Source organism: Mesoplodon bidens (assembly GCF_964165515.1).
Source record: "Mesoplodon bidens genome assembly, chromosome: 7".
NCBI classification, from domain to species: domain Eukaryota; kingdom Metazoa; phylum Chordata; class Mammalia; order Artiodactyla; family Ziphiidae; genus Mesoplodon; species Mesoplodon bidens.
In genome coordinates this window covers 72,308,245-72,324,268 of record NC_138164.1, presented here as the reverse complement: position 1 = coordinate 72,324,268, position 16,024 = coordinate 72,308,245, and the positions used below count along the sequence as shown (strand labels likewise).

At 40.1% G+C, this 16,024-nt stretch overlaps 1 protein-coding gene across 1 annotated transcript in view; it reads right to left on the bottom strand.

Annotated features, from left to right (window-relative positions):
• The window catches only part of CCDC81 (coiled-coil domain containing 81), a 36,215-nt gene extending 21,945 nt beyond the window's left edge, over nt 1-14,270 (bottom strand). The window contains exons 1-5 of the mRNA XM_081240872.1: nt 14,157-14,270; nt 9,414-9,475; nt 7,859-8,015; nt 3,852-4,108; nt 1,555-1,634 (exon numbers count right to left, since the gene is read on the bottom strand). Coding sequence (XP_081096998.1) covers nt 1,555-1,634; nt 3,852-4,108; nt 7,859-8,015; nt 9,414-9,475; nt 14,157-14,235 — 635 coding nt within the window. The 5' untranslated portion in view covers nt 14,236-14,270. The remainder of the gene's footprint in view (nt 1-1,554; nt 1,635-3,851; nt 4,109-7,858; nt 8,016-9,413; nt 9,476-14,156) is intronic.
• Between the last annotated feature and the right edge of the window lie 1,754 nt (nt 14,271-16,024).

The window sequence follows — 16,024 nt, the reverse complement described above, 5'->3', positions numbered from 1 at the left end:
AACGGAGTGCTGGGTTAGAGTTGGGAAGGAAGGGTGGGGCAGAGGTGGTACTTGCAATAAATTCAAGGGCCAAACTTCAAATAAATGAAACACCTACAGTTGTTTTGAATATTTGAGTCCTCATGTCCATTTCTAGGCTCTCTATTTGACAGGAACTTCCATCTCTGTTCCTTAACTAACTGCAATTATTTCCCTCCTGGATTGCTTAAGCCAAACTATGTCCAAGAGGACAGCCAAATTTGCCTTCCAAAATATAATCAAAATAAAACTATTTGGAAACCACTGATTTATATTTAATGAGTAAGGCAACATGCTACAATGGAAACAACACTGAAACAGTCAGGAGCCATGGTTTTATTTCTGGATTGGCCCCTCAGTTTTGTAACCATTTCATCTGTAAGATGAGGGGATTGGACTCATTAATCTTTAAGCCTTATTCTCCCCCTTACACTGATTTTGCTGAGGTCTGTGGCATACAGTTTTTCCAGGAGGGACTTGTTCCAAACCAACAAACACAAGAGGATGTCACAGACTCAAAAACATGAGAAAGAAAAAAAGAGAGAGAGAGAGAAAATAATACTTTGGGAAGCTGGTTACTATTTCCTAAACTTCCTTTACCCAAAATGTGTAGTAGTTAATGGCACAGCAATTAAGATTAAAAACATGATTAAGAGCTAATAATGGGTAAGTAATGAACAAACGGGAAATAAAACCCAAGTCTCCTGACTCCTATTCCAGTGCTTTTAATACTGCATCCTGTCACTTTACTTGTTAAAAAAAAAAAAAAAAGAATTAAAATTACATGCTGTACACCTAAAACTAACACAACACTGTAAATCAACTATACTCCAATAAAATTTTTTAATTAAAAATTTAAAAAAGAATTACAATTAATTTTGCTCCTCTATAAAATGAATAAAATTATAATATGTATCTCAAATGTTTGTAGTAAAGATTAAATACAAGACTACTGAGAAAGTTCTTAACAATGCCTAGCATCTAGTAAGTGCTCCATAGATGATAACTATTACTGTTATTATTACCATTATTGTTATCATTATCATTATTGTAATCATTGTCAGCAGCAGCCGCTGGTAATGCCCACTATGCTCTTGGAGTGAAGCTGTACCTTGTCTTTCTAGCTGCTTCAGTGGTAAAAAACAGAGCTCAGAGAGGAGGTAGTCTAGACTGCAGGACAAGGAAGAAGCTAGGTCAGAGAAGGGGTGAAAGGTAGAGCAAAGCCTAGCAGGTGAGAAGAATTTTACTAATACTGCAAGGACTAAGGTTGGTGGGAGGTAGTATGAAAATTTCCAGGGAACCAAGAGTAGTTTAAAAAAAGAGTATCCTAAGTGCCGTTGTTTTTTAACTTAACTACAGAAAGTGTATGCAATAAACTCTTATTTGTTGGAGCACTGAGAGAGCAACAGAGAGAGATAAAGAGGGAGAGAGAGAGAGCATGAGCTAGAAAACTCAAGTGTGACACATTGTCCAGTTCCATCAATAGGTCCCCAAGGATTGCTGTGCCTGGAGGAACCTGTGGAGGAAAGCACTGACCTTGGAAATGAAAGCATGCTGTTGGGCCGCTTCCCCAAGGATTCTCTGCTAGACAACACTGAGTCCACAGTGTCAGGCCTCTGAAGACAGGGACAGAGACAGGTTATACTTGGGCTGTGGTCTAGGACACAGAAAAATCAGAGCCACAGGGTGCTCAGAAGCCTCAGACTACCATGATACTCTCTACTGTTATTTTTGTTTAGTGCTCAAAGCCTAGAGCTTAAAATGCAATGAGGAGTGATCTCATTTGTCAAAGTAGTCACCCTGCATGGTCGCATACCAATTCCATTGATGCTGCCTTTTCTCGAAACATTTCCTCCTTGGAAACTGCCCTCAGAGTTGACAGCTCCTTTCAGACATCTTTAAGAGGACAGCCGACTTACTAAAACTCTTAGGAAAATGAGCAAGTTGGCTAATTCCACTCCTGACCCAAATCACTCAAGAGAAGGGCTTTGGAGTCAGGCATCTTCATGTTTAAGTCCTCACACTGCTAACAGCCCCATAGCCTTAGGCCCTAGGTACATGGGGATCATAATAGGATCAGATTCACAGGATTTTTATGAGGTACTGTATATAAGTGGCTAGCACATATAAGCATTCCACAAATAGTGGCTATTATAATTATTATATATAATAATATTTTAATATATAATATTATATATGATTTAAATTATAATTATATAATTATAATATATAAGTTATAAAATATATAATAACAGATAATAATCACATTATTAAATTATACTAGTATGGAATGATATATAAAATTATTCTTTTTGGATTAATGATATGGTTTATAAAAGGCTTTGAAGGGGATTCCAAAAGTAGAAGTTTTAAAAATATTTCGAGGAAAAGCAGCATCAGTGAAGTTAGCACACAGCTTCCCAAGAGAGCTCTTCTGCAGGACAGCACTCAGGTTTACGTTATGGAACATCTGGGAGAAAAACAGTCACTCTCACAACTTTATAGCAGTTTCCCAAAATGTGTTTTATAGACGTTAATGAATATTGACTCAACCTAAAGTTCCATGATTAAATACATTCGGGCAGTTAAAGCAGCTTCTTTCCAGCCAGACCTCTTAGATCCTTTAACATGCCCATGTGCTTTGGCCTCCAGACCGTTTTTTCATAGAATATCTCCCAAGACTAGTTCTTTTGGAAAATGCTCCTTAAAAGGTACGTCTTAGAGTGCAGCAGTCCAATTAAAACATTATCCTCTCTTTTAAACACATATTGAAGCTTACAAATTTCTGTAGAATCCCTGAGGGTGAGAGATGAAGCAGCACTTTGGCCTTGCTTCTGGTTTTGCAAATCTTGCCTATGTTTTTATGAAAAAGAGAGGGTGATACTTGTGTGTGTGTTTCCACTTTTCACACACAGGTTTGGCATCCCTCTTAGCAATCCTGTATGAAGCCAGGGTGTGGAGAAAACACCAAGAGCTTCATTGTGCACAACTCCGTCTCCTAAATACTCATCCCAGAGCACCACGAAAGGAGAAATTAGAGGGTAGAATTAAACCATATTTATAACCTTTCCTTTCATAGCTTTTTCATTTAAAAGTCTGGCTTTTGCTCTGTGGGACACAAGATTATATAACATTCATGATAATCCAGTTCGCTCATACAAACTTAGTACATTAAGATTCAGTTAGTCCTGTTGATTGACTGTTTAACTGCCTTCTTAAAGTCTGCTATGTCCAACTTAGCATGAAGGTCACACCAGCTACATAACGGTTAACAGTGATGGGTCAATTATGAAGTTTCTTCTACAACAATGCAAACTAAAAACTAAAGATACATTTACATGACTTGAATGCGATTTTTCATTGAAATAAAATAGTGTAATCAGCACAAAAAGAGTAATTACGAAGTCTGGGCTTGAATTTCAGTTCTACGGCAGGGCACCCTGACTTCAGGTTGCCACATAACCTCTCTGAGTCCCCATTTTTCTCATTGGTAAAATCAGGATAATAATTCTGGTTTTACAATGTTTTGAGTCTCAAATGAAATAATATATGTGGAAGAATTTTTTAAACCATAAGGTATTATAAAATGTTCAGAATTATAAGAGTTTCTATCACTATATTTTTCAGGTGGCATTGACTTAAAACTTAAAGTTCCTTAGCCCCTCTAACTTTTTTGTCAGAGAGTTAATCATCTATAAACAAGTACTTCTTTGACTTGGGGTAACTGCGATTTAATATATGTCGACCTTAGTTTTTCTTAAAGATGACCCATTTACAGATGATTCAGAGCTACAATCAGGAAAGGGGTTAGGAGTAGGAAAATATTAATTTACATTTGCTAGGGTTCTCGCCAAAGCCCCACTTCCATCAATTGTAAAAAGGAAGTTCTTATGAAATCTCATCTTCACTTTGCCACCTCTGATCATGAGGACCCCAATTCCTTTGAATGTAAACTCCACGTTTTGTTTGGTAGAAATGGATCGTGATAAAAAAAGCAACGTCTCCTTCACACATCTTTCCACCATATCTCTGTTAAATGGACTCTTTAGGGATATCATGACAAAATTAAGTGGAACAACTGGGATGTCACCTAGAGGAGAAAAAGACAGTTGGGGTGAGGGGAAAGAAGTGGAAATTACAACAAGGACATATACACACTCACAAATAATTATCTGATTCTCACTTAATACTCAAAAATAGAACTATCCATGTGAAGCCTTTAGTTGTACCCTATTAATAGATATTAATCAATACAATTTTCTCTAAGAGCAGAATGTTTTTTGCTCAAAATAAGAACAAATAGCTTCCTAAGCAATACTCCAGACAAGATTTTTATTTTCTCTTGGAGACATATTTATAACTAACTGTTCCTCTTCATCAGGGGGTTTTCTGAAGTTTTCAGTCCCCTTTCAGGACACGCTGCAGCAATATTTGCCTCTCTCCTCCAGTTATCATAACATTTTAAAATGATTATAAATATCTACAAACATTAAGTGTTTTGAAAAGATAGTTATCTCCACTAGAAGTCACCTTTCAAACAAAAGTGGGTCTTATCAGAGGGTATCAGTCTGAGTGACTTGCAGACAGCTTTTCCTCTCTAAGGAGTCCATAAATGGCAGTGCGGGGGAATATGGTTATATCTAGCATGAAAGTAAGCACAGGGTCTATTCAACTAGAACAGATATAGGAGCTATGCACGGTCCACAAGTCAGAAAAGAGGGAAAATAGGAAAGATGATCAAGATGATAAATTGAAAGAGAGACAGTAGACAAGGTCCACTGATAGAGGACCAGGACAGAGAGAAGATAGGGGCATTCTAAACATTCACTCGGCAAAACATTAATTTAGAGCCTTTCCAATGTCTACTACTGCTCGATGATGAGACTTACCAGCTCTACAATACACAAGCTTCCCTATATCAGCCCACAGCCTCCTGCACAATTTAATGGTGATTCTATACCATCTCCCCCCAGATTCTCCCCTCCCATTTGCCCAACGCCTATCTGCAATCTGTCTTCCAGCCCATTTATATAAGGATGCTGTCATGATGGACAAGCCAGCAGAGACATTGCAAATCTCATTCTCATGACTTCTCTGTAACTTCTGTGGGCTATACCCTCGCTTTTCTCTTGTATCCATGGCACCACTCTTGGCTTTCCAATTTCTTCCTCCTTGGTCTCTTTTGCTGGCTTCCTTCCCCTTCTGCTTCTTATAAGATGGTGTTTGTTTTAACACCATCTTAGGATTTTGTCTTTGTCGGTCTCCTCTTCTTACTTTATATTGTCTCCTGGGTAAATTTATCTTAATCCTGACCTCTGAAATTATCTATACCTAAACATCCTGACAGGAATCTCAAATTCAACATGTCCAAAAGCAGACTCATTATTTTATCTGCCACCACAGCCTGCCTTTCCCCTTCATTCTCTATGGCAGTTAATGGCATGAGTATCCATCTATTCTCTGAGAAATCTGAGTCATCCTAAATACCTTCCTTCCTCTTGTACCCACCGTTCTCCACTGGTAACCAAATCCCACCAGTTCTACATCTGAAATATCTCATGAGTAGATTCCCTCATCTTCCTCCTGATTGCCACTGCCTTCATTCAGGCTTTCACATATTTTACCAAACTACTTTACTTAAAAGAGCTACCTTCCTGAACTAAAAACTGGACCAATACAGATAATCCCCTGCTCAAAAAATGTCAGTGGCTCCTAAGTGCCTAGAGGATGAATTCCATAGTCCTTATCAAACCATATAAGGCTCCTCACAATTTCACACTTACAAACGTCTTACTTCCCTTTACTTGCCTCCACAGTCAAATGCCCTGGCCACACAGAAGCACCTGTTATTCCCTTAACAGGCTTCACTCTTTCCCTGATGCTTGAATTGTTTATACTGTTCCTGAAATGCCTTCCACTGCCAGCAAAATCTTATCATCCTTTAAGACCTCCTGGCATGTCATCCTCCTAAATCTCCCCAAGCAGAGTTAGGCATCCTCCCCTCTGGGCTCCCGTGGCATTGATCCAGTTCTGCTCAATGATCCAGTCCTGATCAATGTTGCTTTTACAGGACTTAATCATGTTGCATCATTTTCTTATATATTTATCTACCATGCTACATTCTGAGCTCTTCAAAGCAAGGACCATGTCTTAATAATCTTTAAGAATCACTGTACAATGTTTGATTAGTTACCTAATTAATGATGAAGAATTGTCACCCCGGGCTTCCCTGGTGGCCTAGTGGTTGAGAGTCCGCCTGCCGATGCAGGGGACACAGGTTCGTGCCCCGGTCCGGGAAGATCCTACATGCCGCGGAGGGGCTGGGCCCGTGAACCATGGCCGCTGAGCCTACGCGTCCGGAGTCTGTGCTCCGCAATGGGAGAGGCCACAACAGTGAGAGGCCCACGTACCGCAAAAAAAAAAGAATTGTCACCCCAAAGCTAAACTGTCGGGAATTCCCTGGCGGTCCAGTGGTTAGGACTACGTACTTTCACTGCCAAGGGCCCGGGTTCGATCCCTGGTTGGGGAACTAAGATCCCACAAGCCGTGCAGCATGGCCAGAAAAAAAGCTAAACTGTCTTTGTTCTTATGAATGAGTTCAATCATACATGTTTAATTCTGAAATTTCCTCCACCTCCTAAAAAAATTAATTATAAATCTAAAGTACTTTTTTGGACCACACTACAAAATCCAAGATGCAAAATAAGCCCTGTTCTAAGGCACTAATGTTTTTGCAAAAAAAATTGGCTTTATTTTCACTTCATTTGGTAGGTTTTTGATGAATTCGGATATTATATTTCTTCTGTCATAAAATTCTAGGTTAAAAAATAGGCTGGAAAATCCGTCAAACTCACCATACAGAATATATGCATAATGAATTCTAAGTAGAGTTTATTGGTGTTTGTTTGTTTTTCCAATAGATCATTTTTAGGTGGAAAGTTACTCTGAAAATTAACCTTCAGGGTTGTTAACATAAAGGAAAGTTTCAGCCTTTTCACCTGTTGGTATTGGGGGTAGACGATCTCTCTTCATCCATATATGAGTCTGATGCACGAGGGCATGATAAGGAAGATCAAAAGGAACACAACCAGAAATTAAGAAGGAAGCCCCCAAAGGCCTCTAAGTAACCAGGGCAGGTGTCACAAAGACACACATTAAAGCTGGAATTCAAGCGTCCTGTGGCAGGCATCACGTCTCCCACTATGTCCCTAGCACCTGGAACAAGGCCTGGCACATAGTTGGCTCTCAGTAAATATTTGTGGAAGGAAGGAAGGAAGGAGGGAAGGGAGGGAGGAAGGAAGGAAGGAAAAGAGGGAGGAAGGGAGGGAGGGAACAAGGAAGGGAAGAAAGAAGGAAGATTTTAGGGTGTGAAAGGTGTATACAGTGTTAAGTCTTTACGGAATTATTAAGCTTCTAATAACTTTTAAATTTTAATAATTTAGATTATATACAATAGAAACACAGTAATCTTTTCCTAGCTGATATTAACTGCGATTCTTCCAACCTGTGACCCTAACTAACTTTCTCTTCTTTATAACCACTTTTAATTTCTTAGCATCTGAAATATGAATAAAAATCTGTATGACTTGGTGACGTGGCTTTTATATAAATCTGCCTTGATGTCACATCAGGTTTTAAGCTACTGAGGTTTAAAATGGCCCGCAGGAAGACTGTATATAATTTCCTACCTTGGCCGCTCCCTCTACCAAATGTATCACGTGAAAAGAGAGCTCCTCAAATCAGAAACCAATAAAGCAGCAACTGGGCAAGCTTTGCCCTTTCATTTTTATCCCCAGGCTGGTCACCTTCTGGGAAAGTCTTAAAAATGAAATATATTTACCGGGAGTATGTACTTTGTTTTGTATGAGTCCATGGGTCTTTACTAACTTCTCTGCCATGATAAATATGGGCCTCTGAATTAGAATAAACTTGTTGTTTCCCACCTCCAGTTTTTGTCTCGTGAAAGTGAAAGTTCCAAGTCCTGGAATCTGAACTCCCTGAGCGGACAAAGAAGGGGAAAAAAAACAACAAAGAGAATTCACTGTAAATGTAAAGAAAAATAATCCTTAGCACTGTTATCCCAAAAAACATGAAGAAAATTTTAAGGCTGGGCCTTAAAATTCAATGATCTTTATGATTCCTTACAGCTTTAGTATTTTATGACTCTAAGTTTTCAAATAAGTATAAAATATATCAGTCCACAATGCTTTTCTGATCCTTCATCTCCATATCATTCAAAGGCTATGAGGACTAAGAAAACTTGTATGGATGCCATAGCTGCTTTTAATCTATATCTAAGATTACAATTGTCCTAAATTGTGTGACATTTTAAATTTTAATCCCTTGCCATCAGAGGGGGATTTAAGGGGTCATGGGAATCTCTGCTTTCTCATTCTTTTAGTTTTTTTGTCCCTCACTTAAAATCAGACAACACAAAACATCCAAGACACATGCTGCAGTGTGGTGATCTTGGCTGAGGGTAGAAGCAAACACTCCTGGCTCTCACACTGGGTGTCTGTCTTCCTGGAAATATCATACATCAAGGGTTACAAACTTAAATGCCTACAGGAGCAAAGAAAGAATGCAACAGAGTAAAGGTATCAAGCCAGAGAATGTGATGGCTAAGGAGTGCATGTCCCGTCTAAGGGGAAAGCCCCTTGTCAGCTCCAGCCAAGTGTCACATGTAGGGAAGGAAAACTGGTATCGTTAATCTGCTGATTTTTTTGAGAAAATAAATACAAAACTTTGTATAAACTCTTCCAATTTTAAGTGCCCATGACTAATTCAAATTATCGGACCAAATAAAACAGGTTTCAAGGATGACTTCAGCTCAAGAGCTGTCATATTGGGACCTCTGAGCAGGGTATAAAACTTTCACAACATCCCAGTTCCCTCCAAACTCCCCAAATCTCCGATCAGTTCTTTGGCCTCCAAACTGAAGACCTGATGGGAGGAAATAGCCCAGCCCTGGGCAAAGTTTCTCACTTTTGGCAAGTTGAGTTCAGTTCCTGACTGCCTTCTTATATTTCAATTAAAATCCATCCCCCGCAAAGAGGCAAAACAAAAAGCGTCATATCCTTCTACAGCCACGCCAGGACTATCAGATCACAGGTGAACAGAATTCACCTACTTTGTCTACAGGCACCCGGGCTGACCAGCGATACATTTCCTATCACCAGGGGAGCAGAACTTTCAAAGTCATTACCTAAGGGTGAAATCCGTGTTTGTTAAATCTACTACCCACAAGTCCTAAGTGTGAGCATCATAAAATCCCAAAACCGCAAGTTAAACTGAGTGGCTCTAAAGTCTGCTATCCTGCTCCCAGCAAAACTACATGAGACAAAGGCGGAAAGATTCTTTGACCTCCTACATTAAAACTAAAGTATAAATCCTACCTTGTGTAGGGATAGCTGCCGTTCCACGAATTCTGACACATTCCCCCAAATAGTAGAGACTTCTGAAATTCAAAGGAAACAAAAAATAATTTATGAGAGCACCCCTGTGATAGTATCTTAGTGTTAATAAATTAAAATGTACGGGGCTTCCCTGGTGGCGCAGTGGTTAAGAGTCCTCCTGCCGATGCAGGGGACACAGGTTCGTGCCCCGGTCTGGGAAGATCCCACATGCCACGGAGCGGCTGGGGCCATGAGCCATGGCCGCTGAGCCTGCGCGTCCGGAGCCTGTGCTCCGCAACGGGAGAGGCCACAACAGTGAGAGGCCTGCGTACCGCAGGAAAAAAGAAAAAAAAAAATTAAAAATTAAAAAATAAAATGTAAATGCAGAATACAATAACAGTAATTTCTAATTAATTTAGAATTAACAGAAAATAAGGTAATTCTCCAAAGTTAATTTTCCTGGTAAGTAAAGCTACCCCTTTAAGTTCCCAAAATGTGAAGGAGGAGGAGGAAGAGGATGGGAGAAAGGGAGGAAGGGAGGAGGGGGAGGGGAAGAAGAAGAAATTTCTGAAGAAAATCTTCCTAGAATAAAGGGAAATCTGTCACTCCTTTCCCTTTATTCTATAAATAGAGTTAACCAAGTATAATATAGCCTTTTATTAATGACCCATTCAACAAACCTCTAAGGGTCTACTCTAGTATCTGATTAACATGAACATTCATTCTTGCACCATTCTATAACACAGGAAGATGACCAGGGGCCACTAAGGCGTGAAAGGCTGCTGTCTGTACACTAACTGTTTCTGTACTTCTATTTTGGCTAAATTCTTGACTCTGCTTTTCACTCTCATTTGTCACTGGTGGCCTCCAGCTGTTGCTTCTCTCTGCCACTAGTACTTTGCACTTTCTGCTTTTGAATGGTCAAAGGGAGGCCTTCTAGGCTTATTTTCTTGTTCTGAGCTGTGTTCCCAAAAAACTGTGGTAGAAAAATAAGTAGTTGCCAATAACTCAAGTGTTAATGTATGATATGAAGGTATACTCTAGTTATAACTAATATTCATAAATATAGAAAACTATGTCTGTGTTGACATTTCCATTCCAAACCTAGTCAGGAGTTTATTACAGATACGTTTCACTGATGAACTCTTGACAAATGAAAAGAGTGTTATGTTTTAATTCTCAAAATAAAGGATCAAGAACAGTGGCATTTACCAGGTTGCCACCTCAGATCATAGATGCAGTTGGGGACAAAAACGGATTCTTTCCCCATTTTAGAAACTGCTTGATTTATTGGTATAACTGATTTTCCTAATGGTTTAAACCACTACCTACAGCAGAAAATTGCAATCTTTTAATCCAGTATATCAGGGTTATAAATATTTTTAATATACCAGGGAAAGAGCAGGTTAGGCAACAAGAAGTAGCAGTGACTCTTATGAGCATCTAGGAAAAAGTCGGGTGATGGAAACGTACTCAGTCACCATGCTACAGTGAGCCAAATGCCAAGATTCTGCCCTGCACTCCAAACCACGGATATACAGTTTACGATAATCAGGTATTTCTTCTATTCTATCCCATCCTACTGCATTTCCCACTGCTCCTCCCCCCGCAGACAAAAGGATTCTACTGCTGGCTGCTAAGAACTAAGAAGGGCTTTCAAACAGTCCAAACTGTTTTCTGAGTTCAAATTTTCATCATGACTAAAAATATTATTAATTCACTAATGATACAGAATCTCAATATCCAGACTTACATGGAGACTTTTCAAAGCAAAACTGTGAAGCCTTTCACCTAGACTCATGATATGAAGCTCAAATTTCAGGAAAACAATCTAACCAAAGGAAATGATTTAATTAGGGCCAGGAGAAACTAGATAGCTTGCAACCAAACCCTAGTGGAAAGACTTGACTGAGCTTAATTAGAAATTTGAAGATTGTCTTTCCTCATTTGAATGATACATTCAAGTCCCCTGTGTCCTTTTACTCTATAAAATCTAATAGGCAAAGTCATATAAGAGCAGAGTTATTATTCTAAACTGAAATTTGATATTTTTCACTGAAGGAAAAGGAAAACATGTACAAGATTTCCTTTAGAAAGTTTTAGACTCCTGCAATTCAAATGGAATAGATTTGGAAATCTTACAGACTGTGATTTCTAACTTTGATGTTTTCTATATCCCAAAGTGTCAGAAAAGGTATCACTAAATCTCAAAAGAAAAATAATTTTAATCCAGTCTAAAAAGCAAATTAAAGAATATGCTACTTTTATATTTTTAGGAAATCTAAGGTTATTATTTATTTTAATCAAATATTGAAATACCAAGAATCACAAGAAATGATCCCTGAACATACCTTCTATATTCAAATCAACCTTCATCTGACTTCAAATTCTAAACATTTTGTGCATTCAAAACCATATGTTTAAACACAGTGCCAAATGTATTCCAAGCAGGAATACTCTATATATAATCATTATTAAAAAAAGGGCCAAGTGCCCATTATGTAAATTATAGAATAATGTATACTTGAAATAGATATTAATATCAAAAGACAAGCCCCCTGACTTTATAAAACATCTTCTAAAATTAAAATACTGATATACAAGCACAGCAAATTATTACAGAGTGATTTGGACAAGGAAACATATTCCCAGAGCACAGTACAGTGGAAACACCAGTGTGCTGTGTGTCTGAAGACCTACAGCCTTCCTGCCTTCATGGATTGCTGGCTGTGTAGTCTTCAATAGTTTCAACCAGTTCACATCTGTAAAATGATGATGGTACCCTCTAAGTACTATAACTACATAATATTAAACTTTGGTGAAACATATGAAAGCAGCAGGCCTCAACACACACAATGATGAAAAATTAATTTGTGTGTTTTGCTGATACTGGGAGTTTATCTTCATCTCCTTTACAGTGGGTCATTTGTGAAAGTTAAGTAAATAGTCATTTGACTTCTGCTTCTGTCATTCAATCAATAAAGCTCTTGCTGAAATCACCAATGGTCTCCTTGTCAATAAATTCAATGGACTTGTTTAATTGTTCACCTCTCTGACCACTCCCTCCTCCTTTAAGCCCCTGTCCTTTTGGCTTTTGTGACACTACCCTCTCCTGGGTTTTCTTTTTGCCTCTCTAGGTATTTCTTCTCAGTCTCCTTTGCAAGCTTACCTTCCTCAACCCAGCCATTAAATGTTGCAGTTTCTCAAGACACAACCCCAAGCTGCCTTCCCTTTTCACTCTATACTTTCTGCCTAAGCAGTCACATCTATGCCCAGGGCTTTAATGACCACCAATATGCAGATGACCCCAAATGTTTACTTAGAAGCCCAGACACCCTCTGGTCTTTTGAGGTTGCAGACCTGTGTACCCAACTGCCTTCTTGGATATCTCACGAAGGCACTTTAACTTGGATTTTCCTTCCCTTAAATGTTGTCCTTTTCCCAGGGTTTCAATCTCAACAAATGGCCCCATCATTTACTCAGTTATATAAGCTGGGGACTCAGAAGGCATCCTTGAAACTCCCCTTCTCTGTCACCTCTATATCCAGTCCATTGCTATAATTTGTAGAGTTTTTCTCCAAATAGCCTTTCAGTCTGTCCACTTCTCTCCATTTTTACTGTTACCAACTCAAACCAAGAGTGAATTCAGATGACTCATTCCCACTTAGGTTACTGTTATAGGCATTCTTGACCCTCCAATTCATTCTCCACATTGCCACCAGACCAGTCTTCTCAAAATGCAAATTTGACCATGTTATTCAGCTCCTCCTTTAGCTCCACTCAAAACACGTAGCAGCTTTCCCTCAGGCTGAACATAAAAGCCAACATCCTTAATGTGACTTATGAGGTCACGCCTAACCTGACCCCTCCATTTCCCTCCAGACTCTTTATGAACACATTCCTTAGTGCAGCTATAGCGCTACAGAGCATGTTGACCTTCTTTCAGCTCCTCAATCACACCAGGCTCCCTCCCTCCAGAGCTTTTGATCTTGCTATTCTCTCTGCCAAGAACACTCTCACCTCCCCTCCACTCCCTATTCAACTGATCCATTTCACCTACTAAATTCTGAAACCTAGCAGGATGCTGTGGGGCCTTTGCAGGGACAAACCCCCCACCCTCTGTGTCCCCTGCCTATTGCTTGTAGGAAAGCTTTATCCTCCTAGGCCTCCCCTGAGTTCCAAAGAGCAAATTTAATCAGAGAAGTGAGAAAATGCAAAAACGAAGGAAAACAGTCAAGCAAGACAAAATAATAAGAGTTTAACCATAGGGCTTCCCTGGTGGCGCAGTGGTTAAGAATCCGCCTGCCAATGCAAGGGGCACGGTTAGAGCCCTGGTCCAGGAAGATCCCACATGCCACGGAGCAACTAAGCCCGTGCGCCACAACTACTGAGCCTGCGCTCTAGAGCCTGTGCTCCGCAAGAAAAGCCACCGCAATGAGAAGCCCACGCACGGCAAGGAAGAGTAGCCCCACTCACCACAACTAAAGAAAGCCCGCTGTCAGCAACGAAGACCCAAGGCAGCCAAAAGTGAAATAAATAAATGTATAAAAACCCTCAGCTGGCCCCTTTCTCTCATTAAAGAAGTCAATAAAGAAAGTGTATTTGGACGTCCAGCGTGAGGCTGCCAAGGCAACACGGCCACTCAAGGCCCGCCAGAGACAAGGGATAGGGAAGAAGGTCTCCGCCTTGACCCCCAAGCAGATAAAGTTTCATTCCCAGGGCCCCCTGCCCCATGTCGCTTACCCTCCTTGCTCAGCGAGGGCGGCGTGTGCCGCTTGTGCCGGCCTAGGTCCTGCGGGGAAGGGACGATGGTGTCCAACATCTCCAGTCCCCAGTAGGCTGGGTCTTCAAAGGGTGTCTTTTCTTCCCTCTTTATATGGAGTTTACACAAACGTGATTTTCCCACTCTCCTGGGAAATTTGGATGTGTCTTAAAAATAAAAATTACCAAATCTTAATTTTTTTTTTTCTTAAACGTTTTTTTCTCGCCGTCCTTCCCCCATCTGGCTCTCCCGGAAAGGCTCCCAGTACAGAAACTCAGAGATCTGTCTGGCGCTTGAATCAGAAAGTGCAAATCCAAGCCCTCAGGACCACCAAGTGGCCCAGTGAGAGTGTATTCGGGAGCGGTGAGCAAGGTAGGGGACAGAGGGAGGGAATTCCAGCCAAGGGGAGGGAGGAGCCTGTTGCTAGGACACAACAAAGGCTTGCTCCGTTGCCAGGGAGTCAGAGTAGGGCCTCGGCCCCGCCCCCTTAGGTGGATCGGGTCGGGTCCCAGGTGGCCTGGGTGATGCCGGGAAGAGATTGGTAAGTAACTTAATGTTTTTTTAACTTTCTTTTTTCCTTACCCTCTTACCCTGAGCAGCGAAGATACTTGGTCGCTTTTGTAATCACCTTGGACAAAATCTGGGAATAACCTTTTGCCCCGAGTGATGGACTTTTGAGTCTCTGGGTCTGTTTGAGGGTTTGAGTGTGAGCCGGAATTTGTTTCTCGGGTTTGATTTTTTCTAGGCTCCCGTCATAGGAAATGGAGGGCAGGAGGTTTGGGGAGGTAGTTGACTTTTTTTTTTTTTCATTACAGTCATTTTTCCCCCTTCCTTTTACACTTAACCAATCTCATCCTGTAGAATTGTTTTCATACTCTCTCCTCTGCTGATAATGAATTATCACAAAGCAAATACACCCATGTAAACCCCATCCAGATCAAGAAATAGAACTCCATCAGTACCACAGAAACGCACTTCATTCCCCCACCAGGCATTATTCCAACAAATACTATAAATTAGTTTTACCTGTTTTTGAACTTTTGGAATCATACAGTATGTATTCTGTGTGTGGCTCTGTCACTAAACGTTGTGAGATTTCTCCGTGATTTCTGCAGTAGCAATTTGTTCATTTTCAATGTTGCATGTTATTCCTTTGTGTGACTATGGCACTATTTATCCATTCCTCTGTTGAGGGGATGTGAGTTGTTTCCATTTGGAGCCATTAGGAATAATGTTGCTGCAAACATTCTTGAACACAATTTTTGATGCACATATGTACTCATTTCTGATATGTATATAACTAGGAGTAGATGACTGGGTCATGAGAAATGCAGATTTTAACAAATAATGCCAAGCGGATTTCTAAAGTGGTTGTCCCAATGGTGGGAGGGAAGAAGTTCTGGCACGTAGTGTGGGCAGAGACCAGAGATGCTCTGCAGCCTGCAATGCACAGGGCAGTCCTGCACAGTGAAAACTGTTCCACATTCTGCACCATTTTTCATATCTCATCAGACTTCCATGTAAGAAGGAAAAAAAAAAAAAAGGCTGCTTATGAGCCTAGAAAAAAATCCACTTTACATGTAAATACAAAGAAATTTTTGTTCAATTTCAATATCACTTAATTTCCTAAGAATTTAAAACCCAAGTAAATTGGGGGGAGACTGTGCTCTTTTTCAGGATTTAAGAAGAATTCTTCACCAGTTAGGAAAATTATATCATCACCACCAATTAGGCTGGTGGTAGCTGAGTAGCCAACACACCTGAACTAAGCTGCATTTGTAGCTGTTGCATTCAAAGTGATTCTTCCTATAGATAAAGCATGTGGTAACTTTATTTGCCTTCCAGCATA